The 27,680-nt window shown below is 38.0% G+C and overlaps 1 protein-coding gene across 2 annotated transcripts; it reads left to right on the forward strand.

The window, feature by feature from the left end:
- The first annotated feature begins 869 nt into the window (after window positions 1-869).
- Window positions 870-27,376, forward strand: LOC124415909 (serine/threonine-protein kinase Warts-like). 2 transcript variants are annotated; one of them, XM_046896631.1, is made up of 7 exons: window positions 872-1,162; window positions 3,488-3,807; window positions 4,603-4,827; window positions 6,584-6,692; window positions 6,944-7,122; window positions 8,100-8,489; window positions 27,100-27,376. In XM_046896631.1, the coding sequence occupies exons 1-7, from the start codon at window positions 979-981 to the stop codon at window positions 27,229-27,231; spliced, it is 1,539 nt and encodes a 512-aa protein (XP_046752587.1). In that variant the 5' UTR covers window positions 872-978; the 3' UTR covers window positions 27,232-27,376. The 2 variants fall into 2 exon arrangements, with proteins under 2 accessions (XP_046752585.1, XP_046752587.1); XM_046896629.1 differs by lacking the exon at window positions 27,100-27,376 and having other exon boundaries at window positions 870-1,162; window positions 8,100-8,826.
- The last annotated feature ends 304 nt before the right edge of the window (window positions 27,377-27,680 follow it).

A 27,680-nucleotide genomic window follows, 5' to 3' on the forward strand; every position in this document is an offset into this window, starting at 1 on the left:
TGAAGTTAATTTAAAATTTCAAATACGAGAATACATCCGCGCGCTGTTTTTTGTTTCGGTGAAATTTTAGAAATCGAAGGAGAAATATTGAGTTTGTGATACAGCCGCGTATCTCGTATACACGTGTAATACGGTTTTTTAAAATTGGATAAACAAAATATATATAATTAAGCGGTAGTATACACAAAAACAAAAAGAAAAAAAGAAAAAAAAAAAGAAAAGGATATACACTTTGGTCTTCCCTTAAAGAGTTACGAATACATTATATAAATACATACGTGCATGACCGAGAATATATATGAGCAAGTGTTTGAAAGAAGAGAAGAGAAGAGAAGAGAGGAAGTGAAAAAAACAAAGTAAATAATTGAGAAAAGATATTTAAGTACATTGCAACGTGTTGAAAAGTGGCCAACGTTATAACTCTTCCATGATAAATTATAGAGAAAAAGAAACAAATTAACCCTAATGAATGTCTAAAAGTATATATATGATATAATAATCCAAAGTAAATCAAAGTGAAGAAGAAGAAGAAAGAAGAACAAAAAAAGAAAAACGAAAAGAAACAAATTTTAATAAATGTTTTTAAAACGCGTAGAGAATAAAACTTTTTCGTCGTTTTCTTCGAATATATAAAAGTTTGAAGATAAAAGAAAATTGTTACACACATATAATTGGTCTAAATTATTGAATATAAAATCAGAATACAATATATGTATACATAATATATATATATATATATATCTATGCCCTGTGCTAATAAAATAAGGGAAAGGAAATAGTGACGTTAAGAAGCGATAAGCTAAAGAAAGGAAAGAAAAAAAGAAAAAATGAAAGAAAAAAGAATCGCCTCGACCGCAGTAAATCAAAATCATTTTACACGCCAAGCTTTTTGCTCTGTGCACGTATAATATATATTGCAATATACATATTACAATTATATACGTATAGATGCGTGTAGTGCAGAGAAGGTGGTAAAAAATGGATTGCTGCAACTACGTGCAGCCGTACAACAGTGGCACCGGACACTTTTACCATCAACAAAATCATTTTTATTATGAAAATATGAACGCGTACGCGTCCTACAGCGGCAGCATGACTCCGGGATCGAATGCGATCGAAACAAACGTCCGATACAATCGACTACCACCTGCATATCCGACAGGTAGATGAGACCCGTTCCGTTCGTTTCACCTATGATCGTACATAACTTCCAGCACACACACACACACATACGCAAACACTGACACACACACTGACTATTGGTAGTGTAGCCTGCACTCGCTTTACACCCGCACGACGAAAATATTCCGCAGTGCACATTCCGCACTGCACTTATACACTATCATCATCCGTAGGTATAACGTCAGACGCACGTGCGACTGCGGTAGTCCGACAGGGTCGTCAGACGCCTGGAAAACTTGGAAAACCTGGAAATGTTATGGGGTTTTTAATTTGTTAATGGAAAAAGTTGAGAACATCAGTTTTCTATCCTTGGAATTAGAAATTATATTTTTTTTACATAAGAAGTTTACTCTTTTTCGTAGCTTAAACTGACTCTTTTTTTATAGATTGTATTTTTCTTTAATTTAAATTGAATTTCAACCGAATATAGACTTCGCAAAATGAACGATTGTGCCAAGAAAAACCTGTAAATGTCAGGGAATTATAAATGATTTGTGTTTATTTTTCTTTTCTTCTTTTTCTTACGTCACAAGTTAACTTTTTTTCGTTGCAAAAACTCTAGATTATACTCATACTAAATTTCAACCGAATATAGAGTTCAAAAGCTGAACGATTCAGGTTTCAGTCACTTACTATAGATCTGGGAAAGTGGCAGGGAAAATCTGGAAATCTTGTGAAATTTTTTTACCCTCGAACATTCGTTGCCACCCTGGTCCCCTAGTGCGGTTCATATTCGCCTTACGGTATGTCTTCGTACACCTGTTCGTCCGTGCCATTTTCTGCGTGGGTGTTGGTGGGTCTGCAGGCTGACAAACACTCGCTCAGCTGGCTGCAGCGTAACAACGCTGCCGCACGATCCATACACCTTCGATCCATACCGCCCCATCTCGACGCCGCAAACCCTTATCTTCGCCGTTGACCCAGACGTCGGAAATTTATTCTTTCTCCTTCCATTTGCCCCGGCAGAAGTTATCGCGAACTCAGCTGCTTGCGCGGATGCGGAAGTTTCAAATTCCTTCACATGACACTCTTCTTCTCTCATTTTTTGTTCGATGCGTATTACAGGGTGTCCAGTATTCATAGAAATTATATAGGAAATCATGCAATTCTCAGGGAATTTCTTGTCGTATCTCTGGAATATATTCATTTTCATCCTAAGTTAAAAAAAAATTAACCATTTGGTGAGAAAGAAAATTTTTTTTCATTAATTGTTTATAAGTAACGATTCTTGTTTGGAAAAGCTGGAAATTCTCAGGGAATTACGTTTTCACAGATAACTGGACACTCTGTATTAACAGATTACGTTCATTGATATCTCTTGTATACCCGCAGTCTGAATTCCTCCTCGTCGTAAATTTGCTATTGTTGAAATTTAGCGCTTTGGGAATTGTTGAACTTTGAAACTTTTCACCACTCTGCAGGCTGGAAACTCTTTTTCAACTTTGTACCAAACTTACGATTAAATTTTACGTTTATTATACACACTTGTTGGATTTGCCACTTATTCTGCAATGCTATGCGCACTTTTTTCTACTTTCAAAAGACTCGGATAACCACCGGGCTCTACGATTTCATACCAAATTTATCAGACTTTCGACAAACAGAGTCAGAGCCGTATTAAATAATGCGAGAAAGCTTCATCACCCGTGACATCGCGGCTATCCAATTATCGTTATATCCATTATTGACCCACTGCAACGCGTCTCTGGGTTTCTACCCGATATGTTGAACGTGCTAGCAGCAACGATACTCTGGTAAAATTATTTGCCGTAGAAGATTCGCAGCTGAACATCGTCTTCATGTTCTGCTGCACGAAATAAGTTTTATTTAATCATCGATAAAAAAACCTTCCAAATAGGTATATAAGATATGCAATTGATCCATCTCGATCCTTGGACAAATCAGCTTATCGACGACCGCAGATTTCATGTGAAAAAGGGTAGAATGGTATAATGGTGGCAAAACACCGTTGAACGAAGGAGAAATACTACCGAGCAAATTCAGTCGTGAATCGTAAGCGGAAGTATTATACGAGACACGTGACACTCACTTTGCCAATAATACCCTGACGCCTGTCCAGCTCGGTATAGTCGAAGAACGAATATCCCCGAAGCATGTCGATAAGTTCCAATGGTCAAAGGACACGGCAAGGTCGTGGCGGGCTATTTTAGCTCGAAGCCCTAACGACTTCCGGTTTGTGGACCCCTAGCGTCGAATGCCTTGTTGCGAAAATGCATGCATAGGTTGCATGAAAATGAGTTATTGAAACTAAAATTGAGTATAAATAATATTCTCCGGTTTTCAGATTACGTTTACAACCCAAAAGAGGCGAGGCTGCGAAAGGCGATGAGGGAGCAAAGCAGGGAGCTTTCGCGGCAGTCGATTCTTCAGACGGCGATAGCCTCGGCAGCTTCCTCGAGTGGAAACGGATCGGGGAGCGGAGCCGTGACGTCTTCGAGTTTCCCGAACCACCCCCTGAGCTGTTCTTCGTCCTCTACGGGAGGGACGGTCTCGCCCCTGCAGAACGGCAGCCCGTCGGTGAATTCCGGGCGTATTATCAACCCCTGGTTCCCCGTCGGCCCTGCCTCCTCCTCGGCGCATTTAAAACCCATTATCTCGCCGAGGGTGGGTACTCGATAGAATTACCAACCCCGGCATAAATTTCCTCGGCAAAACGTTGCGTCACGGAGCTTTAATTCTAAAACCGCTGAAACGACGACGACGACGACGTGTTGACTTTCACTTGAATCCGATCCCCGGAACGCGTTTTGTATCACCGCCACTCCAGAAGCGGAAGCAGAATATATATATTATATATTTACTTTTTTGTTTTTTGTTAATAATCACACTTTTAATAGTTGTAAGAAGAGGCAATAAGACATCTGTTAGAATTTGAGCCCTTAATGTTAAATTTTGTTTGGTTCCTGAACGCAGTTTTCCATTTTGCATTTAATTATACACATTTCTAAATCTTGTAGCTCAGTAACGAGGCAATGTATGAAAATTGCGTTCAGGAACCACTAAATACTAATATTAAGGGCTGAAATTTATAACATTACCGTCTTATTTCCTATTCCTCCAAAAATCAGACACGTGACTTTGAAAAAGTAGCCGATTTTTTTGGACCACCGTAATATATATGTATATACTTCTTCTCTCTCCCGGTCCATTTCTCAGCTCTGATTACAGATTCAAAAGTAAGAAGGGTCAATATTTCGAAATTTGAATTTTTCAAAAATCTAGACTTGAGTTTAAAATCCCGATATATCGACCCTTCGGAACATCAACCTTTCAAAAAATCCCCCCCCCCCCCCCCCCCTCCCTCCCACGCGTCTATCTTTTACGCGTCGCCGTTCTCTCCGTATCCATACATAAACGATCCCAAGGACCCAGCTCATCGTCACTTCTCGACGTTTCCAGATGATGGCAGCCCACCAACGGACCCTGGAGAAGACCAAGGAGGCCATGAGAAAGCAGGTGGAATGCTCGGCGTCCGGCGTCTTCTCCTCCGGAGGAGCGGCCAACCCCTCGTCGGGGTCGGGGTACCCCGGAGAATTCGGGGGTCACAATTCCCCCACTACTAGTGCCAACGATTACTGCATCATCGCCGAGTTCGGAGAGGGCCAGAAGTGGCATCCTTATCAGGTGAGTCCGGAGGCTCGGGACTCGGTGCGATAACCGCGAGTCACTTCGAGTTACTTCGAGTCAACGGCGTAGTGATTTCGAAGGAAAACACGACCGAGTCATATCAGGTACAATAATGGCGGAATACTAGTTCAGAAATTTTGAGAATACTCGCAAGGATCGTGCCATTTTTCTGGACCGATTCCTCCCGGTGTCCGGAAAACCGGCAATCGAAAATTCTGGGGAACTTGAGTTCCGAGACAACGATCCAACGCGATTCCCTCGAATCGAGTCGCCATTTTTAACTCCACCACCGCGCATGGGACGAATTTCGCGTCGATCCAATGACTCCTATTATTTTAGCCGGCTTTCTCTCACTCTCCATGGCAGTCTCCAGTGGGAGGAAGACACGCTCGACCATCCTTAAAATTCAATATCGTGGTCACGGAACGAGAACTGTATATCGATTTAATTTTCAAACGCGCTGGACTAGATTTGTCCGCCATAGAGAAAGGCGATAACGTGTACTTTTCGACATTTTTTCTCCTCCTCTCTTTTTCTCTATCTTTTTTCTCTTTTTCTTTCCAAGGATTCGCATGCGGCTAAAAATCGGTTCGTCGATCACTTATTTCGGCGTAGCGCGTTTCGTTCTTCCTTATTGTTTTCGTCGTAATTACTCTTCAAATCCTCATCTAATCCGCAGTCTTCTGAGAATCGACTCAAATCGTCCTCATGGAATTCTCATTTGTCTCTCGGTTTGCGCCACTCGTTATAATTGCTGGGTCATAAATGCAACGGTACTGCCTCTTAGTCTTCTTACAAGTCGACATAACATCGGATAAGATCATGATATTTCGGAAGCTCCACGTGTCAAAAGTTACGAGACGACGACGTCGAGCACACAAGTACAGTCTATGTACCAATTATACCTACCCATATGAACTGACCGAAAAGCGTTATGTACTACGTATTACGTATCACCACAAGGTATGTATTTGAGGCTGTAAATTCCCTAACGGTTTTAAAATATATGCCCGACTATGACGCCGCCGTCCATTTCTTCTCGAAATATACACACGGCAGCCATTTAGACACTCCACTCGTGTGTACACTCACTATTTACTGTTCGTCATGTGGAGATGGATCACGTGCCAGATGTATGCCTTTATGCACAGGACACAGTTATTGCTCCCATCATCGATACACATTAAAACCGTACTTCTCAAACCATGAAATACGAATATGTAATACGAATTCACTCTGAGGTTCTCCGAGGAAGTAAATCCTTCCAACTCGAAGCACAATCAGTGGTTTGAGTCGAGGTTCAGGATTTTGTCGATAAATATCGGGTAGAGGTAAAAAAAAAAACAGGATCGCTGATCAACGGAAGGACCAAAATATCGAATTTTTATAGACGCAAAAATCTTATTCAAAGGATATAAAAATGTGGGTAGTTCAAGTAGAGAAAATATGAAACATGGAAAGTCGAAATATATAAAGATCAAGACATGGAACAGCCAAATCGAGAATCTGTATACGATTCTATATTATCGAGAAGAATTCTGACGATTCTATAACGTCTTGGTATTCTATGATCTGCTCTTTTCAATCTTGGACTTCTCTTCTACACGTAAATTTTTAAAGTCAAGTTAAAAAAAAAAAATCTACTCGCGTAAAGCACCGATTTTCTAAACGACGACGTATACACACACACGGCGTATAATCTATAGTCCTGCGATGAGAAATGGTGGCTGAACTGTGGTTTGTCTGTTCCAAGAACGGAGGGAATCCTTATCACGGTCGAGGAGCCGCGATGCCAAAGGTGGGCCTACATCCGAACGCAAACGTTCACGGACCTTGGGCACAATTCTGTGGACTCCCTCTGCGTAAGTATGCAGTATGGAATGCACTGTACATGTGACTGACACACATGAATAAGTATTTTATTAGAGTTCTGCAGCTGGATAGAAGTCAACATCCGTCCCGTGTTGTACCTACACGATACACGCGTGACGTATGAACTGGTAACAATAAAAAATAAAAATTAAAAAAAAATCTCAAAAAGCTCCTCAATAGTATTATATGCAATAAAATAAAGTCGAAATTACGAGGGATATATTAACGCCTATTATTGCAGAGACATCGGCCGTTCAGAACCCGGTTATACGGCCATCGAGACAGATGGTTTTCCTCCAAGACCAACAGAGTCAGCACTGCAACGCCTTTTCCGACGAAATGCAGATGTCCTACGTCCAGGCCAAAATGGAACCCAATCACAGGCTGCACCTAGCGTATTCAGGCCAAAGGGATCCTCAGGTAGACCTAGAATCGAGTGCCACGTAGAGCATTCGCGTTTACCATTATAGTAGGTAAGGGTGGGGGTTAGAAACTGGAATTTTCGATTGACGGAAGGACCAGAATATCGAATTTTTAGAATGTGGAAAGTTCGAGTACAGAAAATTGAAAAAATAGTAAGTCGCGAAGCACAGAAAGAGACAGACAACAAAATCGAAAATCTGTGTACGATTCTATATTATCGAGAAGAATTCCAACGATTCTACACTTTGGTATTCCATGTTTGGAATTCGTCTGATCTTTTACTTCTCCATACTTCGATTCAGACTATTTTTAAATTCTTCGCACCAACAAGAAACATCGGTTTGATGTCTCGCTTTGATTTCGTTGAGACTCTTGCATGTTGTAGAACATTGAAAACTAAGAGACACGTATTTTTTTTTTTTTTTTTGCCTGCGAAGAAACGATTCAGAGGAATAAAAATGGCCCCCAAAGATGGACACCCAACGAGGTGATTTTTTGATCTGCTTGATGGATTTGAATGAAACTAACGCTGAAGTTTTCCTATTCATTAAAAAAAAATTTCAGTGTTTGTTTCATTCAAACACGTGAAGCGCGTCAAGAAATCACCCCGTTGAGTGCCCATCCTTGGGGGTCGTTTTCACCCCTTCAAACCATTTTCCCGCAGATAAAAAAAAATACGTATCTCTTAGTTTTTAATATTCTATTCAACATACATGAGTCTCAACGAAACCAGAAAGGGACATCAAACTGACGTTCCTTCTAAGTTTCTCTTTTTCAAAAATCCAACATTCCGGCCCTTCGTTTTTTCCATTTTTCTACCCTCCCACCTCCACGCCATTAAACGTTCCACCTCGATTGAGGCTTGATAAAATTGTCCACGCATAAGCCTGAAACAAGACACAATATACTAAAAATTAGAAAAAATAGTTAATTCTCAAATCATTGACACAAAAATCGTTAATAATTCGCATCAGGTAAAAGCTTCCGTATCACCGCCGCAAATACAGCAGCAACAGCATCAACAGCATCATCATCATCAGCAGCAGCTCCAGCACGAGGAGTCGAAATGCGGCGAAGCATCCCAGGGTTGGGATTCCGAGTCGACGGCGGGATCCTCTGGGGTAACCGGTGTGCCGAATATGATCCAGGATCAGGGTGCTCAGGATCAGGAAGAGGAGGGTGGTCAGCAGGTCAGCGAGATCCAGGAGGAGCCGACGAGACAAAAGCCGAGCAGCAACAAGCAGCCGCTTCCAGGTTTCCACCAGGCGTTCGGCTCGACGGAAATCGGCCGTTTCTCGAGGTCCGAATTCTTCGCGAACATGGTCGGCGACAGCAGCAACGTAAGTAGCACCAGAGGTAATCATCCTCGGCAGGTTTCCCTTGACTGCGATTTGAAAAGCACCGCGACCGGCCGACCGTCGCCCGCTTTTTTCAACTCGCAACAATCGAATCAGCAAACCGTCGGCGTCGTCACGTGCAACGGCCCGGGGGTCAGCAGCTTCGGTAATATCAATAACTTCGGTAACGTCGCGCTTGCCGCCTATTACAACGACATACGAAGCCCCGCGACTCCCGTCGTCGCGAACCCTCGCTGGCACAGCCCTTACGTTGGCGTTATAGGTAGCGAAATTTAACCGCCATTATGTACATTATGAATAGGTACGCCATAATTATATATCCGTATATTATATACATGTATATATACATATATACACATCTATATATATAGTATATAATTATTCCAAATGTTATATGAAATTCGCAAATTATTCCAATTGTTATATGAAATTCGTATATTACTATTATTATTATTATTATTATTATTATTATTATTACTATTATTATTGTTGTTATTATTACTATTATCATTATTTTCATCATTTTACATATTATGTACATATATATATATATATGTATATATTATGATATGTATAGGTGAATATCGATTGATTATAGGATATACATATGTAGGTGTGTACCTATGTATAAACAATCATACGATGTATAGATGTGACGCAGAGAGAAATAATAACAACAATAATAATATTCGATCGATCTTCAACCCATTATCAGAATAAATATACATATAATATATACATAATATATATACATATATATTAGGGTGGTCCTTGAAGAGATCAGTTTTGAGTTTCGAATGATTCGAAAATAATTGCTTAATTTTTTCACACTTTTTTTTCAACTCAAAAATCGTACGCTTTGCGATGGTTATAGTTTCTCAGGGAAATAACACAGGAAAAACTATTTTTCTCACAGTACATATTTCATTGTAAATGTACCTAATAACGTTCCAAAAGATCTGTAACTACGAGGTCTTTGATGGGCATTAGTGCTACTATCTGAAAAAAAAAAATACTCACATCATTGTATCAGCCAATCTAGACGAATTGCACACCCTCGAAATCTGACTTTTTTTTTATCTAATGGAAGTGCAATTCGTCTAGATTGGCTGATACAATGATTTTAGTATTTTTTTCTTCAGATAGTAGCACTGATGTCCATCAAAGACCTCGTAGCTACAGATCTTTTGAAACGTTATTAGGCACATTTACAATTAAATATGTACCGTGAGAAAAATAGTTTTTCATGTGTTATTTCCATAAGAAACTTGATTAACAAGGCAGATTATCTTAGCGTTGAGGTAAAGATCTGTAAAAATTGGGGATGAGGTGGAAAAAATTCGTCAACACCCTGCATAAGGACCACCCTAATATATGTATATATATTATACACATAATATATTAAAAGAGAGAGAAATGAAAAAAGCAAAGAAAGAAAGAAAGAGCAAAAACAAAAACAAAAAAACAAAAAATACGTATGAGAATATATAGATATAATAATCGACAAATTTCAATTAGTTATCAAAATTGTGCCTTTGGATGGACTGGATATCTTAAGTATTATTATTATTGCTGTTATTACTGATTTCATTCTTCATCTTGTGCTGTATATGTATATACATATATGTAGCATGTATCTATGCCACTATGCCATGGTCTTTACTATAATAGAATTCCTACATCCTATATTAGGTCCATTATTACATTAATTACCTATTAGGTAATATTATTCTTATTCTTATTGCCATCTTCATTATATCACTGTATGATTATTAACATTATTATTATTGGCATCATCATCATCATCATTGATCATTGATCATTGATCATTGATCATTGATCATTGATCATACCACTACTATTACAACTATTAATATCGATACCACTACATACTATTATTCTTACATATAGGTGATTAATTAGGATAATGGGGGTTAACCGATAAACATCTACTTGTTATATCTTGTCGTTTTCATTGTAGGTATAAAAACTCACGTATGTATGTATGTACATACGCATACGTATCATACGTTCCAACGCTATCTACCTATCTAAAAACTTAATATAATTATTCATTATAAAGTGAATTCCTAACGAATGCACGTTCCGTTGTCTGATGAAAATTTAATGCGCATGCGCCAAGATCCGAAAGTAACCGTTTACCAGGGTGACCAACTGTCCCTAACCTCAAAAATTTTGACAGTTGTGAATTGCGCGTAACTGCCACCGGCAACGGTCAAATGTTTTGAGGTTAGGGACAGTTGGTCACCCTGGGAAACGGTTACTCTAGAATCTTAGCGCGTGCGGATTAAATTTTAGCAGACTACGGACTATACGGTCGTTAAGAATTCAAAAGAAGAAAAGGAAATTCATCAAAACTGTCTTCAATGTTATAAATTCTTCCACATACGTAGATTGACGTAACATGTATTGTATACATACCTATAAGAAGTACGTGGTGTGTATAGGTGATCCTTTTACAATTATAATCGTTGAATAGAAACGTATCGATTTTTTACTGTTTTATGAAAAGGTAAAGGGTGGCAAAAACAAACGTTTATACGGAGAAGAAACGAAATACTGTTTAAAAGTCGATACTACATCGAAACTTTGATAAACGATCACATATTTATCAACGTAATCCATGTATCTATTTGTTTACGTCACAATCGGGATTACAGCTGCAGCGCGATTTATCCCTATAGGTGTTGCAAGTATAATATGAGTTAGGGATGTAGATAGGTAGATAGATGGTTGAGTAGATAGATAGACAATTACCCATGCCCGTACGATATAAGGAAAATAATAGCGATAATAACAACAATGATAACTTATTCAAAACGAGAAAAAAAAAAAACAAATATATAAAAATATATATAACGATGATAACTATTCTATGCCCTTATATAATAGCAGAAAATTATTATTATACATGCATATATATATATATATATATATGTATATTAAAACTTTTAAAACATAATTGAAAAAAATCAAACTTTAACAATGCATGCATGTGTATTGTCTCGTTCGTTACGTATTATTATAAAGTATACACGTAAAGATAATCAAAAACGAAAAAAAAGAACTTTACCGAAAAAAAAAAAAGTTGATAAAAAAAAATAAGAATTCTGTATATGTTAACAACTTGTCATTGTTAATGTATTGATATATAAATTAATATTATTCATAATTGAAATGATTAAATATGTGATATTGAGTAGATCCATTATACATATATTATAATACGATATATAGATTCATATTACGTGAATGTTATTATAATAATAATTCTAGTAATAATAATAACAACAACAATAATATAGGCAATTATATATATATATATATATATATATATATATATATATATATATATATATATATATATATACAAATATATATATAGCATACCACACAAGATGATATAGAGGGATTATATATCTTGTGAAAAGGAAATTAAAAATTATCTACATGTAAACATGTATAAACGAAAGTCCTATATCTATAACAAACGTATGGTAAACATGAAAGAAAGAAAAAAACAAAGGGAGGAAAGAAAGAAAAAAAAAATTGAAAAAAAATGGAAGTTGTGGAGAGAATTTTGTGAAGAAAATTATAAAAAAAAAGGAAACGTTAATTTATCATTATTCGTAACGATTCATGCTAGATTGATCACCCCATCACGTACCTATAATGGGACCAAAATTTTAATTTACCTTCGCATTTCCAATTCCCATCATCATCGCATGTTTGTCGTATAAATAACGTGACTCGTATAATTATAATCACATTACGCTTTCATTTTTATTCGTTAATAATTGTTTTATTTCTTGTCTTATTATTTTTATCCATCTTTTTCTACGACTATTATATCTAGTTATTAGCCGCAATGATTTCATACGAATTTTTTTTTGTGTGTTTTTTTTCTCGGAATTTCTTCAAAAGCCGATGTAGCATTTAATTATTTACGTCAGGATTTCACGAAAAGAAATACCATATTAATTAGATCAAAGTATCGTCAATTTTCCCGTAATCTCATCCTTTTCTCGTTCTTTTTCTTTTCTGTGTAAATTCTACTTATCACGAATTTATCCTATTCTGCTTCCGTTGTTTCCTTATAAATACATTTTATAATTCAACTTCGTGATTCGTATATCATTCTCGCTTCTGAAAAACTCGTTATAATTTAATACCATTTGTTAAATTGTATTATCATACATATATAGATAAAAATTGATCGCACGTTGAAGTCGAATAAAAATTCTAACTACAATTTTTCATCGCATTATAAATATATATTATATTATACATATACGTCCATGTAGAATTTTCTTGAGAACCAACCATAAACAAAAAATGAAAGAAAAAAATAAATAAATAAATAAACAAAAAAATAATCGGTCAACAATTTTTTTTTCTACTGCACGTGCGCAGACACGAGAAAACAAGTATAAACGAGCATATAAAAACTTCGAGTATCGATTTCATTACGATTTTAATTTGCCTGATCTTAACGTTGAATCTGCTATTAGCTTTACGAATAAAAGATTCAACTCCGTTTATCACAAGTGTCGATTTGTCTAGCTTAAAAAAAACTGCAGAACGTATCATCGAAGCGTTTTAATAGATTCTACTCACAATCATTTGCACGTCACGATGTTCGAGATTGATGTTCCAATACATACATGTTCATATCTCTGTAATGTTACTTGCGATACTCCAGGAGTGGTATAAAAGAAATGAAACTTAAAAGTTGACAGCAAAGAAAAAAAAGAAAAGAAAAAAAAGTAAAGAGATAATATATAGGTATATTATACACTTATATCGAAAGATAGAGTTAAATGAAAATGTAAGCAAAGTGCAGCACTTCCAGTTACTTAATTATTCATAATTCAACCGATTCAATTGACGCTCGATCTTTCCGTACGAAATACATACTATAATATACATATAATACGATAAACCGCAGAATATAGAAGTAACAATGAATGAATGTTTGTGTAATCGGTAAGCCGCATTTACAATTCCATAAAAAATTAGATGGAATTAATTTTCTCAATTTATTAAACGTCACCCTGTTTTTTCCTTTCTTCTCTTCTTATTTCTGTAATCCTAGAACCTTTGTTTCACTGCAAGGGAGAAAAACGCTCGATCGTTATAATATGTTCATATTCGAATGCGACAGGGTAAGGAATAAGATATAGACAAGAGAAGAGCATTGATCGAACGATTTTCTCTACGAGTAAAGCGATTCCGTTATCACAATAAACGGAATAATATCCGAACTATAAATTACGAATTATTAGTCCACTCACAAAAGTTAATAAATAAGGCAAGGCAAACTCGAACTTTTCAGTCAGATATAACAGAATCCAATCCAAAAATCCATGCAAAATCGTGAGCTATTTTCTACACAGCGACTCACGATTCAAAAATATAAACTTATTCTTCTAATACTCGCGCTTTCTCTAAATTGTTTGAAATATTATTATTATTAGACGAATTCCTTCGCCGTAATTTAAAACTTCAAGTCAAAATTTTTTTTTATAGCGTTGTATGATTAGCCTCTTGTTAAATTACTAATAGATTAGGTACTTTGTGCTAGGATAAAGCCATCAGTTTCTTTTCTCATTCTTTCCTCTACGTATGGTAGGTACTAATTTATTATTCTTCCATCTTTATTTCGTATTGTACCTTAATATTGTTGGTAATTCTTTTCACAATTCCTTAAGCGTAGAATAAACCATATTTTTATTTTCGTTTCATTGAAATAGGGGAATTGATCAACATTCGAGACGAAATCCAAAAGTCTGAAAGACTCGGATTATACTCAATCGCTCAGCATTGCTAATACAGCCTTACCATACTAGTGATTTCAAAGGATTTGAATGTACAGACACAAACACATTCAAACACCGTCTATCGCTTTATTCAATTTTGAATTCTCCCGTAAAACGGAACAAACAAAACCAATTAATCAAATACGACATCGTCCAGAAGTTTTTGACTGTAATTATCATAATCATATCAAAAGAAATAAGTAATTTCCATCAACAGTAGTGAAAAAAAAAATTTTTTTTATTACATACAAATACGGTCTCTCGTTCTTTCTCTCATCAAAATTTATCATCGATATAGAATTTATGCTTTCATCTGAATATTCGCAAATTTAATTTTTACAAATTACAGTTTGTGTGTATAAGTTTCTTTTTTTCTTCTTCTTCTCTTTCATGCAGTAAAATTATATACCTATACATGTATAAATCACTAGAAGTTACACTCAACGATTAATCGATTGTACGAGAAGACCACGTGCCATTTAAAAGAAATTTATTTTTTTCTCAAATCGATTAAACCTCGCTTTAGAGACAGAAATAACGGAGTTTGAAATCAGCTTAAAGTTATTTTTTTTTTTCTTTTTTCAAATTCTTGTTTTTATCGTAAGGATTTTCTGTCCATTGAAATTAAAGACGAAAAACTTTCCAACCAGTTATAATCCGGACAACAAGCGGCGAGGAAAATTTGACCAAATTCCGCAAGTTCATTCAAGAATTTACCAAGTTCTCCGAAATCGGTAGTAAAATTAAAATACGTGGGTATTATATATATATATATATATATATATTTGCTGATAATTACAGCTGTAACAGTTATTCCGTCGGCAAGGTTCAATAAATCATTTTCACTGACAAATTCACACTGTAACTGTTACACGCAGGTCATGATAATACATATATACATATATATGTATATAGATATATGTATGGAGAATTCCACGTCAATTAGACAAATGATATTTCCTGCCCATTTTTGATTTGCTTAAGGATTTTTCATACGGTTCTCCGGTCACAAAAAAGCAGCTTTAATAATTTTTTCAGATTTTTTTCTGCAACCGTTGATTTTTTAGGATTATTCAAAATCATCTAAAAATTGGCATTTTTTTTTAAATCACAAATAAATTCTCAAGAATCTTATTTTTCATACGGATCATTCTGACACCCGTCCCATGACGTAGTGATCCGTTCTACTATTTTTTTCTAACACTAAACATTTTCTACAAACAAAACACGATCTTTCAACGTTTCAAAATTCTCCAATAATTATCAACAAATCAATATTCAATTTTGACTATCTTGCCGCAAAGTTACAGAATTTTTTTCATGAGTTAAAAATCATTGATTAAATTGACATGGAATTTCCCATATATATATTATTCTTCTGAAAGTAGCTGTATACATAAATATATAGTGCGATAGATTAGATCAGTACCAGGCGTTGAAGTTGAGTAGGATTTTCGCGCATATAAAATTTCTCAGGCACTTATTATATTTTATATTACACCATTGCAAGTACGGTCTTTTCGTACAATTGAACAATGCGATATATAATAAACACATCGTATTTTCGAACCCGCAATCATTCGAGCCAATTTAACGAGTGTGTATATAAACTGCAAAAAAGATTTCAGACTAATTATACACATTATAAACATTCATATTTATTATACAATTATATGATGATATAAATCCTGTATTACGCATTCTGTGTCGTGAAATACAAACAAACAAGCAAAAAAAAAAATATAAAAACAAACGGCAACGCAAATCTTCCTGCGATTATTATTGTATAAGAAATATTATTATTATTATTATTATTGTCATCAAATTAAGAAATAAACGTTTATATATATAGAATTTGATACATTTTTGTCATATATCTAAACGCTTTTCCATTTTGCTTCTGTTTCCCTGTCAGAATATTCCCGAAGCCTATCTTCCCGCTCCTGTCTTCCCATTTTCTCCGACTGGTCAAAGCGTCCTTGGAACGCCGACTATGTCTTCGGTTCACGACGAAGATCTGCTTCAAATTCTACCCGAAGATTGTTTCTGGCTGGGAGCTGCACCAGGTCAATTCGCAGGCCACTGCCAGAGCATCGAAAACGCCACGGTATTATTTATTATTAACCGATTATTCACACGCCTGATTAATAGATGTAAAAATTTTGGCAACGAAATTTTCTTGCGTTATTAAAAAAATTTCTGGATCATTCGAAATAATTGTAAATTTTTTTTTTTTCAACTCGTCGAAAAAAGAATTCTATTCTTTCGCTGAAAGAGACGTTGTTCGATATGTTTTTTTTTTTTTTTTTTTTTTTTTTTTGTTTTGTTTTCAAACAACGAAACATTTCTTATTTTTTATTTATTAAATTCGAAACAAAACTTTTCTCTTTCACGTGGAATCGCTCGACAAGTATTGCTCAAAGCGTTTCCAAGGAAAAGAATTTTACAATTTCTATAAAATTTTCACAATTCGATGAAATTTCCTCAGAATTACGCTGCGTTTTTGGACTATTCTCACCGGCTGACGATGAGCCAGGAATGGCTGCATCCAGGATCAACGGCTCAGGATTTGCAAGCGGCGTTCATCGAGCAGCCGAGTCTTTTTCACGAAAGTAACACCCTGCTTGGTCACGAGCATTTATCCTACGGTGGTTACTTGTGCCCGAATTACGATCAGCAGAATCGTCAAACGCCGATCAGCAACGGTGGTATTAGCGACGATAATTTCAACGAATTTATGGAAGCGAACGAAGGAATTGCAAATTCGAAACAACCGGTGGTTATAAAGCAGAACGACAGAATCTGCGTGATGCTCGAGGCTAATCAGATACAATTGGAAAAAGATATTATGTGACGATTTTTATCGATTACGATTATTATTATTGTTGTTGTTTTTATTTTTGTTATTATTAATATTCATTATTTCTATCACATTCATTGAATTATTTTCTACGTTTACTTTATTCGATAGGTATCTATGAAGAATATCGCAATGCTGCGAAAAATACTATTTCGTTTATTTAATTATTATTATTATACGGATTTCTGCGAACTTATTAATTTTTCACGCATTATTATTATTATTATTTTATTATACATGACACTTCTTATAATATGATAAGCTATTTTATTATTTAAATCAATTGCAAGGGGTCATATATATATATATATATATATATATATATATATATATATATAACTTTATAGACAAAAAAAAAATAAGTTTCCGAAAATTTCAATTCAAAATTTGAATTTTGAAAGATCGCTCATAATTTTTTTTCAATTTTTTGGTTCATTTCTTTAGATCTTTTCGAGTGACCTTTTCATATTAAAATTTCATACATTTTTTTTCTTTAATTTAGTAAGAAAGAATCGATAACAATACACCACGTCATGAATTAAAAATCAAACAAAATACTTAAAATATAATTTTTTTAATTTAATTTTTTGACGATTTTTGACATTTAAAAAAATTTGGAGCGACCTCTTAAAATTTTTTTTTTTAGCTGTCCTTTGGAGTGGGCTCTTAAAACATCAAAAACTAACATTTTGTCACATATATATAATTTTGTTGGTAAGAAATTTTAATAAGAAAAGCAAAGTGTAAGATATTTTCAATTCGCAGCCGCGATACGTACATACCTACGGGAGGTCAAGTTTTTCGAAAAATTTGTAAAATTGTTAACCGGAAGCAGGTAAGCGGGGTGCATGGATGGCTATGACGCTATCGGACCACCGGAGGGCGATTTAAAAATCCGTCGAAGACCGCAGAGCTAGCGCGGTTATGATTATTACAGCTTCCATTACAGCGCGTCTCATACTTTGACGGCAAACACAAACAAGTGGCGGTGAGCCTCAAATATAATAAAATGCAAGATGAAGAAATGAAAGGAGGAACGGAAGGACGAAAGGAAAAAAGATCAGGTAAAATCCTGGTCCGCCACCGCCCACGCGTTATCCAAGGGTTGCCCTGGAGGGCCGCCGCTCTTTGCTGCTGCAGGTGTGTTGTAAAATGTTAAAGCGCCACTAAACAATAAAGACTGATTGACCCAAGAATTTTTACAACACTCGCTTTGACGATATCGTGTCCTCCGCTTTCGGCTACCACGCACGGATTTTTCACGGAGATTCGTTTCCTGATACGGAATTCATCGCTTTTGATTATTCACACGTACTGCGCACGAAATATTTTGGATATCGTTGTGTTGTAATGTCTTGAAAAAATATATAGACAATGAATCAAGCGAATCGAGCAATAAGTACGTAACACGAGGTGTTAAAAACTGTTTTCGCCTGATAAAAACAGTCTGACACAAGAGCGCTGCGCAGTTATAGGTATGCATAAATAGGTACATACATATGTTTAAGCCAAGGTCTTACTTTCCACACGTGTACCTAAATATCGTGGTGAGGTGTGTTTTATCTTTTCGATTTATTTATTTATTTATTTTTTTTTAAATTATTATTATTATTCTTCTTCTTCTTCTTCACGATCTTCAGTACACAAAATTCGGCAAAAGGTAAGGCTATAAGCCTATAATATCGAGTCGTATAGACAGTTTGGAAATTCTTGTGAATTAGTTGAGCAAACTTTGCAGGAGCAAAGCATATAAGAAGAAACGAACTTGAGGCAGATCGCAAACAAACGATCAAACGAACTCCTCAAATATCGGAGCCTGCGGTTCTATACCTGCGACTTAAATGCGCCAAGGTGGGTATAAAATTACCGTGCTATATATATATACACATACATACATACATATATATGTATATTATACGTGTAATAATTCGTGGGCCTCCGCCGTGCAGCAACACTCGCGCAAACAGACCCCCGTGCCATGCACTTTGTTGATTTTTGTAATTTGTCTGCAGAAGAAGACCGGATCCTTTCGTTGGGACCGTTACGTGCCCGTCGATCCGCCTAATTCGGACTCTTCGTTAATGTACGATACATATATATATATATACATATATATCAGAGCCGCGAGGCCGCAAAGTCTCAATAAGAATTCGCTTCGAACATACGAGCGAAAATAATTTCACACATAGTATAGTATATAGACGTGTGGGTATATAGAGATAAATATACTCTTGCAGGCAGGGTATTATTGGATATATTTTATTGTTAGTTTGGCTCGTTTTTTAAGTTTTTCAAGTTTTATTTTTCTCTCGAGATGCCATTGGAAAAATTTCTGACCAATATTGAAAGAAAAAGAAAGAAAAAAATTTGTCGTCAAACCTGGAGGAGGCAGGGAAATATTCAGACGTTCCTACCAATTATTTAAATATTTTTTATTTATAAATGTACGTATAAAAATAAATAAAACATATTTCAATAATTATGCTAGCAAAATCTGAATATTTTTTTTACCTTCTTCAGGTTTTACGACAGTTATTTTGTTTCTTTCTTTTTTTTTTGTCCACATTTTTACACAAATTTTTCAAGTATAGCAACTATTGAAAAAAAAGGAAGAGTAGATTTCTTTTTTTAATTATCTAACCTAATATATTTATTTACTCGTTTGTTTTTTTTAATTAACCACGTTTTACCAACGAATTATCGTTTCTAGAAAATAATCCAATCTTTTCTACTTTAAAAAACGGAACATCATGACGATTTTGTAAGTCCCACGTCTTCTGTTTCTATAACCGTCGGCAAAATTGAATCCTTATCAAATCGAACGATGTCACTTATTTTTTCTGTACCTACCATTTTGAGTGAATTTTGAAGGAAAGACAACCGTATGAAGATCAGCTGAACACATTATGCTGTAAATGGAAATGAATAATGAACTGTTTCAGAATAATAAAAATTCGCAAAGTATCTCGCGATGTGTAATCAATAAACCGGAATCGCGTTTATATACTTGTAAAAAAAAATCATCTTCATCGTATGCCTTCATAGCTATAATGCATATAATATATGCGTTTCTTCGACGGTATGATTTTGGGAATAAAATGGCCATTCTATAAATGTTGTGCATCAAGTGCGTAACTGCTTTTTCAGTTTTTGGAAAAATTTAAACACCATCTGCAAATATACTCGACCTTACAAACCTGCGCAACCTTTTCAAATCGAAGTTTTGGTAGTTGAAAATAGCTGGACCTTTTTGAGGCTTAGACTATATACGCATAAATTGCACAATGCAAAAGGAACCGAATCTATTGCGAACCCAAGGATTTATACAGCGTTACAAAATTATTACTCAAGAATGAATTTTTTGGATAACCGAACAGGAAATAAAAGTATAAAAATTTCAAATCAATTTAAATAACCGATAGAAAAAAGTAACAACATTTGTATAATACGTCAGAAGTTGAGATTATTCTATTATTGGTGCAGGTATTGCTTAACTGTACAAAAAAGTCCTTTGCAATTCATGCATCCATAGCAATGTCATCCAGCAAATATTAAATTAAAGCAAATACGAAAATGAGCAAGCAAGCAAATAGCGAATAAAATGAAAAAAAGTACCGAATTCAGTTACCGTCGATCCTGCAACGATTCCCCGATCCACGGGTGGGGCAGTCGCCTTAAATTCTCACTTCAGCATCCCAACACAAGATTACGAGGTTCTTAGACGAGTTTCGAACGGTAGTCGGAATTGCACGAGTTCATAATCCGGCTTAGGGTTGAAAAATGTCCCTTCCGAATAACAGAAGCCCTTGGTATAATAATTAACAAGCGGAATGAACATGATCGTTAGCCGTCACCGATACATCGCAAACCTAAGCGTCATAGGTATATATTCGTGTATAAAAGTTCGCGGGCCCGAATCTTGTCCAAAGAACAACAACAAGTTATCCCTAAGCTCCGCCTTCTCGGGGATGAGCCGGCTGTAAGTTCGGTAGCTCGAATCCCAGGGGCGAAAGCGAACGGCAATAACGTTTGGCATGATACCGTGTGGTAACTGAGCTCGGTCGCAGGTGCGGCTCAGGTAAGAGGCAAACACATAACCGAGGGCGTCGACTTGGGCCAAGGCGAAGGAGTCGGGAGCCGGTTACAAGGCGAATTGACTCCGGGCTGACCAATCGGCCAGCGAAGGAGCGGGGACGAGGTGTGACCAGGACGCGGTGAGCCGTCACCTTGGCCAATGGGAGCCGTGAATGGTGAGAAAAAAGCCCGGAGTAGGTATTGAAAAAATTGTCGATGGGTATAAGGGGGGCGGAAAGAGGGGGTGGTCAGCCATCGCGCCCTTCTAATTGCCGCTAATTAGCCCGTCGGAGGCGTGGGGGTAGAACGAGGGACGAACGGAAGGACCGGAGGTGAGTCGCGGCAGGAGGGAACCGCATCGCCGAGTCTTGCGGCCGCAGCCTGCAGGTTCGCCGAGTAGTGTGAAATATCGCAGTAAAGTGTGACAACGAGGTGTTCACCCACTCGAGGTGTAACCGCGCTGCTCAGCCTGCTACAGGCCACCGTAATAATTACTTTGTTTAGTCAAGTGTTAGTGAGCTCGAGCCGGTGATTAAATCGCCTCTAATTGATAAATTCATCAGAAACCTGGAACCAGCTCTCGCCCCCAAAGGCGTACACACACATTTTTATATATATATACATATATACATATATATATATAACGAAATTAATGTCAATGATGCACTCCGCCGGGCTGCAGGAGCACCAACGCGGCTCCAGCAACGCCCCAGGTCCGTCATCCTCGTCGGCACCCCCCGACAGTCCGCCGAGGTCCTCCTGCTGCGAAAGAGACCGCGATAATCAGCTCGTCGACGAGAACAGGAACGATACTCCTGGTCCGGCAAATTCCGCCGGACAGAGTTTGTCCCTCGCCCTTGAGGACAGGGAACTGTGGACCAGGTTTCAGTGCATCACCAACGAGATGATCGTCACGAAGAACGGAAGGTGCGTTCAGTCCGTGATCGCGACGCGTTACGACTTCCGTTGTTATATGTATATACCTTTGACGGAACTCCGTTGCTTCATCCTTGCGTGCGGTTTTCGTTTTGGAATATTGTGACGAGTTCAGGTTACCTGCAATATCGATAATGGCGCGATCATGTTTTCCATACTTTTGCATGTCGGGTTGTTATTTGTGAAATGAATCAACAGTTTTGTACACGAGGATAAGGAATTACGACAGTCATGGTTGTATCCCAATCTTTTGTATCTTAGTGGTGGTTAGCTTCTTGAAGAAGTTTAGTTTTCGGAAGATGAGCAGTGATGTTAACGCTGGGTAACGCAGGCCTCATGGACCTCGTTTCGGTCCGTTCATCGTTCAAGAATGTTGATATTTGTACGGAAATGATGAAATTTAATTGCTCTCTAACTGCTCGAAAGAAATCTCTTGATTTTCTAAAATTCGAATTTATTCACCTTCGCTTGATGAAAACTTGTTTTCTTCTGAATAGTTGGATATGTAATCTGAAAATTCATATCTTGGAGGTTTTTTCCTAAACGATGATCATTACTCCTTATTCCATGCCGTCAATTCCTGATGACCGAGGAACTGTGAACGATTATCGAGTTAGGCCAAAGCCTTCGTTCGTATCGGTATAATACTTCGTCACTGTAATCCGAAGGAATTGTAGGTCGTTCAAAAAACAATTAGTGCCAAAGCGTAATACGTGAATATATATACATATATTGTAATCTTCGTCAATTAAATTTGTTCACTTTCTCGCATTTCTCGTTCGAAATATGAAAAATCTGAAAATTCATACACCATTGACGACACTAATTGATCGTGAAGTGCAACATACGTGGAATATACAAAGCAGCTTTGCGGTACAAGTTTTTGGAAAAGTTTTAGTGATATTCTTTATTCCAGGCGGATGTTTCCTGTGGTCAAAGTCATCGCCAGAGGATTGGAGCCGGCGGCCATGTACACTTTGCTTCTGGAGTTCGTGCAAGTCGATCCTCACAGGTAACTGAACAAACCACATGCCAGTCTAGTAAGTCCGGTTTTTCAAGACTATTCAGTAATCTGTCTGCGACAGGTGTTTAAAATGCGTGTAACGAGAAATACTGTTTTGGTTAATTCGTATGAACGATGATTTCACAATTCGATATAATAATCGTCCGCAAGTTAACGTTGCAAAAATGGCAGCGGTACCTACTATAAGTACATACATAGTATATCTTTGAAATGATTTGTTGAAATTAACTGTGAAGAAGCGTAATATTTTCAATGTCATATTTCACTCCGGTACTCGGCTGGCGCGTTTTACAGCATGTCGATTGACACGTTACTACAATATGATTCCTAAGGATGAGATAACCCGCGGGTAGTAAAAGATAAATTTTTTTTTTCCTCGCGACGAAGGCTTTTACAACACCGCGCATATAAGCGGGCAATAAATAGAATATAGGTGAGGATTTGGGACCACAGATTATTATACGGTACAAAAAATGCTGGACCATCGATGAAGATCACACGGACTTAAATTAGGATAACGCAAAACTTGCGTCACGGCATATAATTATAAATAAATTTTTTTATTAAAAGCTGATTGCGAGAGAGCTGCGGTAAAGAGAGTTTTAGACTCGTATTCGGTAGACACACCGCACCTCAAGACTTCGAAACGAATAGTCAATAGCGAGTTAAGCCAGATTGGGAATGAGGCGTTAATTAGGCTGATAGTTTGCCGGCTAACAATAAATTGGTGGAGAGGTCGGGTCTGTATTTTTCAATTTTATACCAGACTGTAAAGCTTCTGGTTTTTAAACTACTACTACTACTACGAAGCAAGAGTGCAATTGTGAGTCATAAACAAGTTATATCACCTATAATGTCGAACGGAAAGCAACGGAGAAAGCTTAGGGCATAATATTTCCAAAGTCCAAATCCGTCTAGAGTCATCGCAGGAACAGAAATCACGTGATATAACGAAACCGAAGCTCAATTCCGTCATAGACTGAGAACATTTTTTTAGACATCTCTGCGTGATGTCAGCGTCATGCAATTCGATGTGGGAGGAAAAATGGGAGAATTTCAATGTCATATGACCACAAAATGAACTTACACTGGCAATGTTTGATCAACGTAATGAGATCCAATTCGCTCCAACGGTATTTATATGGTCAAGATATTTTCTTCGTTCGTAATGTGTTGTGAATAAAAGAAAAAAAAAAGAAACATGTGTGTGGGAATCACGCGCGACAGAACTAAAACTTCTCAAAATTTTCGTGAGTGGTTGACCGTAACTTCAATTAGTCAAAAATGGCACTTTGAATGGCTTGGTACCAAACAATGGGACTGAGAAAATGAGAAAGAGAAGAAAAGGATGAGGAGAGTCAGAAATTTCCGGTTTTTCTTTAAAATATTCAATAAGTTTTTGTGTTCGGTCACAGAGGAGATCCCCACATTGGAAAGAGCGATGTTAGGAGTCGTTGGGAGTTTCGTAACATTGCGTTTCACAATATTCACTTATAAAAAAAAAGGAACGAATCTCATGTTAGTCAAATATTGCGTTAAAAGAAGCCAAGGTTAAATCCAATTAGGTTCTTGTACACGGAGAGTTTAACGAACATTACAATACAGGTGGAAATACGTGAACGGGGAATGGGTGCCAGGTGGAAAAGCGGAAGCGGCTCCACCGAACCCGATCTACATCCACCCGGAGAGTCCAAACTTCGGTGCACACTGGATGAAGGAGGCCGTCTCCTTCGCGAAGGTGAAACTGACGAACAAGTCTAATGGAAATGGACAAATAATGCTGAACTCGTTGCACAAATACGAACCCAGGGTGCACCTTGTGAGAGTTGGTGCGGAGGAGCAAAGGACGGTAGGTTTTCGCCTTGTGCATCGTTAAATTCCTCAGCATTACAAAAGTAAATTTACTTCTGGGAATCGTGAATTGATCAATTTCCCCGCCTATCACAGGTCCTGACCTACAGATTCCCCGAGACGCAATTCATCGCGGTGACGGCGTATCAAAACGAGGAAGTAACTAGTCTGAAAATAAAGTACAACCCCTTCGCAAAGGCGTTTTTAGACGCGAAAGAGAGACCCAGCGATACTCAATCGTATCCGCAATGTAAGTGACGTGCTAATTACGTATGTATGTACGACTACATTCGAAAACATTGACTAACAATTGCTAACTGTGTAAATACCTAATTAGCCTCGTGGGCTGTTCGCGACTTTGTGTGAGTACCTGTGGGTACCGGCAACAGCGATCGATGTTCAGATGATCGGATTCGGTCGAATGCCCCGAGTCCCCATATTGAAACTCCAATAAAATATTTCCAAACGATGTTTTCTTTCCTGGCAGTTGAATTTATTCTAAATATTACTCGACGTTTTAGACACTGGTACTTGGTTCCTACCACAGCCGACTATGAGCTACGAATACAACCCCGCGTCAGCCCTTGCTGTCGCCCAAAGTCAACCACAAGGTGGCTCGACCAGTCTGCCCACCTCCATTTCGGTTAATCATAAAAACGCCTGTAGACCCGGACCCTACACGCTAAGGCCGAAGTACATTCAGGACGGTGAGTCAAATAAACTCTCCATCACTCCATCGTCCTTGCACAGACACAACGTTTACGATGTTGATTATTCGAGTCAGTATAATATTTTTTTATAACCGAATACGCTGGTTCTATACGTGAAATGAATTTAGTGAGAATAATTATTATTCGCCTCTAGTGGTGTTCGAATTTTAGCTGAATGAAACGAATTACGTCGAAATCACGCGATAGCGGTGAAAAAATCACCCGGGAAACGTTGGAAATTTTTGTAAATCTTGCTTGCTGTAAACGCCGAATGGTTTGAATTTGTGAAAATTTCGTTGACTTCCAGTTTGCCAATTCATTTTCAATGATCTTCCAGTGTTTCGGGTCATTTTCACTGCTATTCAGTGATTTTTTGTCATTCAACCCAATCCGGAAAGCACCAAAATGACCTACAAGGCAAAAAAATTACTGAAAATCAGATGTAACAATGAAAATCGATGTCGAGGAATTGAAATCATTCGTTTGATTTCTAAGCGAGTGGACTCTCGACTGAAACGAACCGCATAAAGATCTCAAAAATAACAATCGTGGCCCGAATATTCAAGCGCTTTCTAGCCGTCCCTTATCTGTCCAAGTCCCCGAACAACAAAGCAACCATATAACGAAGTTTTACGACTTCTCAGAGCAACACGTCGATCCCTACGGACCGGCGCTGCTGCATTCGACGACGTACGTCGGCTGGGCGCCTCGAAGTCCCGAAGCGCTGGCCGCGGGTCCTTTGCAGGATTGGCCACCGGCTTCGCCGTCGCCGTCATCCTCGGCGTCATCGCCGTACGCGCACTCCGGCTCGGCTCCACCGACGACGACGACTTCCTGCACTGTCTACGTGCCGTCGGCACCCTGCAGCACGCCGACACACGGCCAGACGCACTGCGGCGATTCGTCAGGATGGCTGCACCCCTCGGCATCTCCGAGCGACCAAATGCAGCAGCCGTATCTGAACCTGAACCTGCATCTGCACCACCAGATATCCCCGTACCCTCCGGGCGCTCCGAGCCTCCATCAGCCGCTAAATGGGCCTGCCGAACCGGACGAGTATCACCCGGAGTACCACCACCATCCTGGGCAGTCGCTGCACCCCCATCAGCACCACCACCCCCAGTTGCATCTCCAGCACCCTCAAGGTACGCCCTCGCCAAATTCGGTTGCCGATTACGAGGCGCCGAAGGAGATGCAGAGTGTCCAGGGGTACCCGGAGCAGGGAAACCCAGAGGAGGACGCAGCTAGTGAGGCTGGCCGTAGGTTTTCCACGGTCGTCGATCACCATCATCGGCAACACCATCAGCAGCAACAGCAGCAACAGCAGCAGCAGCAGCAGCAGCAGCAGCAGCAGCAACAGCAACAACGGCAACAGGACGCTTCGGCCGCCGAACATCAGTCGAACTGGTCACCGCTGACACCTCCGCCGGCGCCACAGACTACCGCTATTTGACCGGGGCGAGGTAATCCACCTGCATTACGGTGAATTGAGAAGTAGAAGGGTGAAAAGCATGGGCAACGTACGTAGCGAGTGAATTTGGTAGGCTGGATTATCGATTTTCATTACCTTTGCCGATGTTGAAGATATGATCATATGATTCTTGCTGTATTTCACTTGACGTCGGGTAGCGGTAATAAAATTTTTGTTCGCCGGAAGAGATCGTGCAGTCGAAATAAAATCGCAGGTGATTCAACGACGGCCATTTTGATTTTATGCCACCGTTCGATTTACCTGTGAAATATGCAGGTATCGTGGACACGTTATTTTCACCGAATTGAGAAGTAGATTTTTCACGATCAGTCAAAGATATTTTCTCCGAGTAATTTGTTCGTATTTGTATCGAATGATTTACTATTAACTACGATTTTTTTTTCCTTAGTTCCATAATTTTCCGAAAAGTA

Source organism: Diprion similis, chromosome 2 (genome assembly GCF_021155765.1).
Source record: "Diprion similis isolate iyDipSimi1 chromosome 2, iyDipSimi1.1, whole genome shotgun sequence".
NCBI lineage: Eukaryota > Metazoa > Arthropoda > Insecta > Hymenoptera > Diprionidae > Diprion > Diprion similis.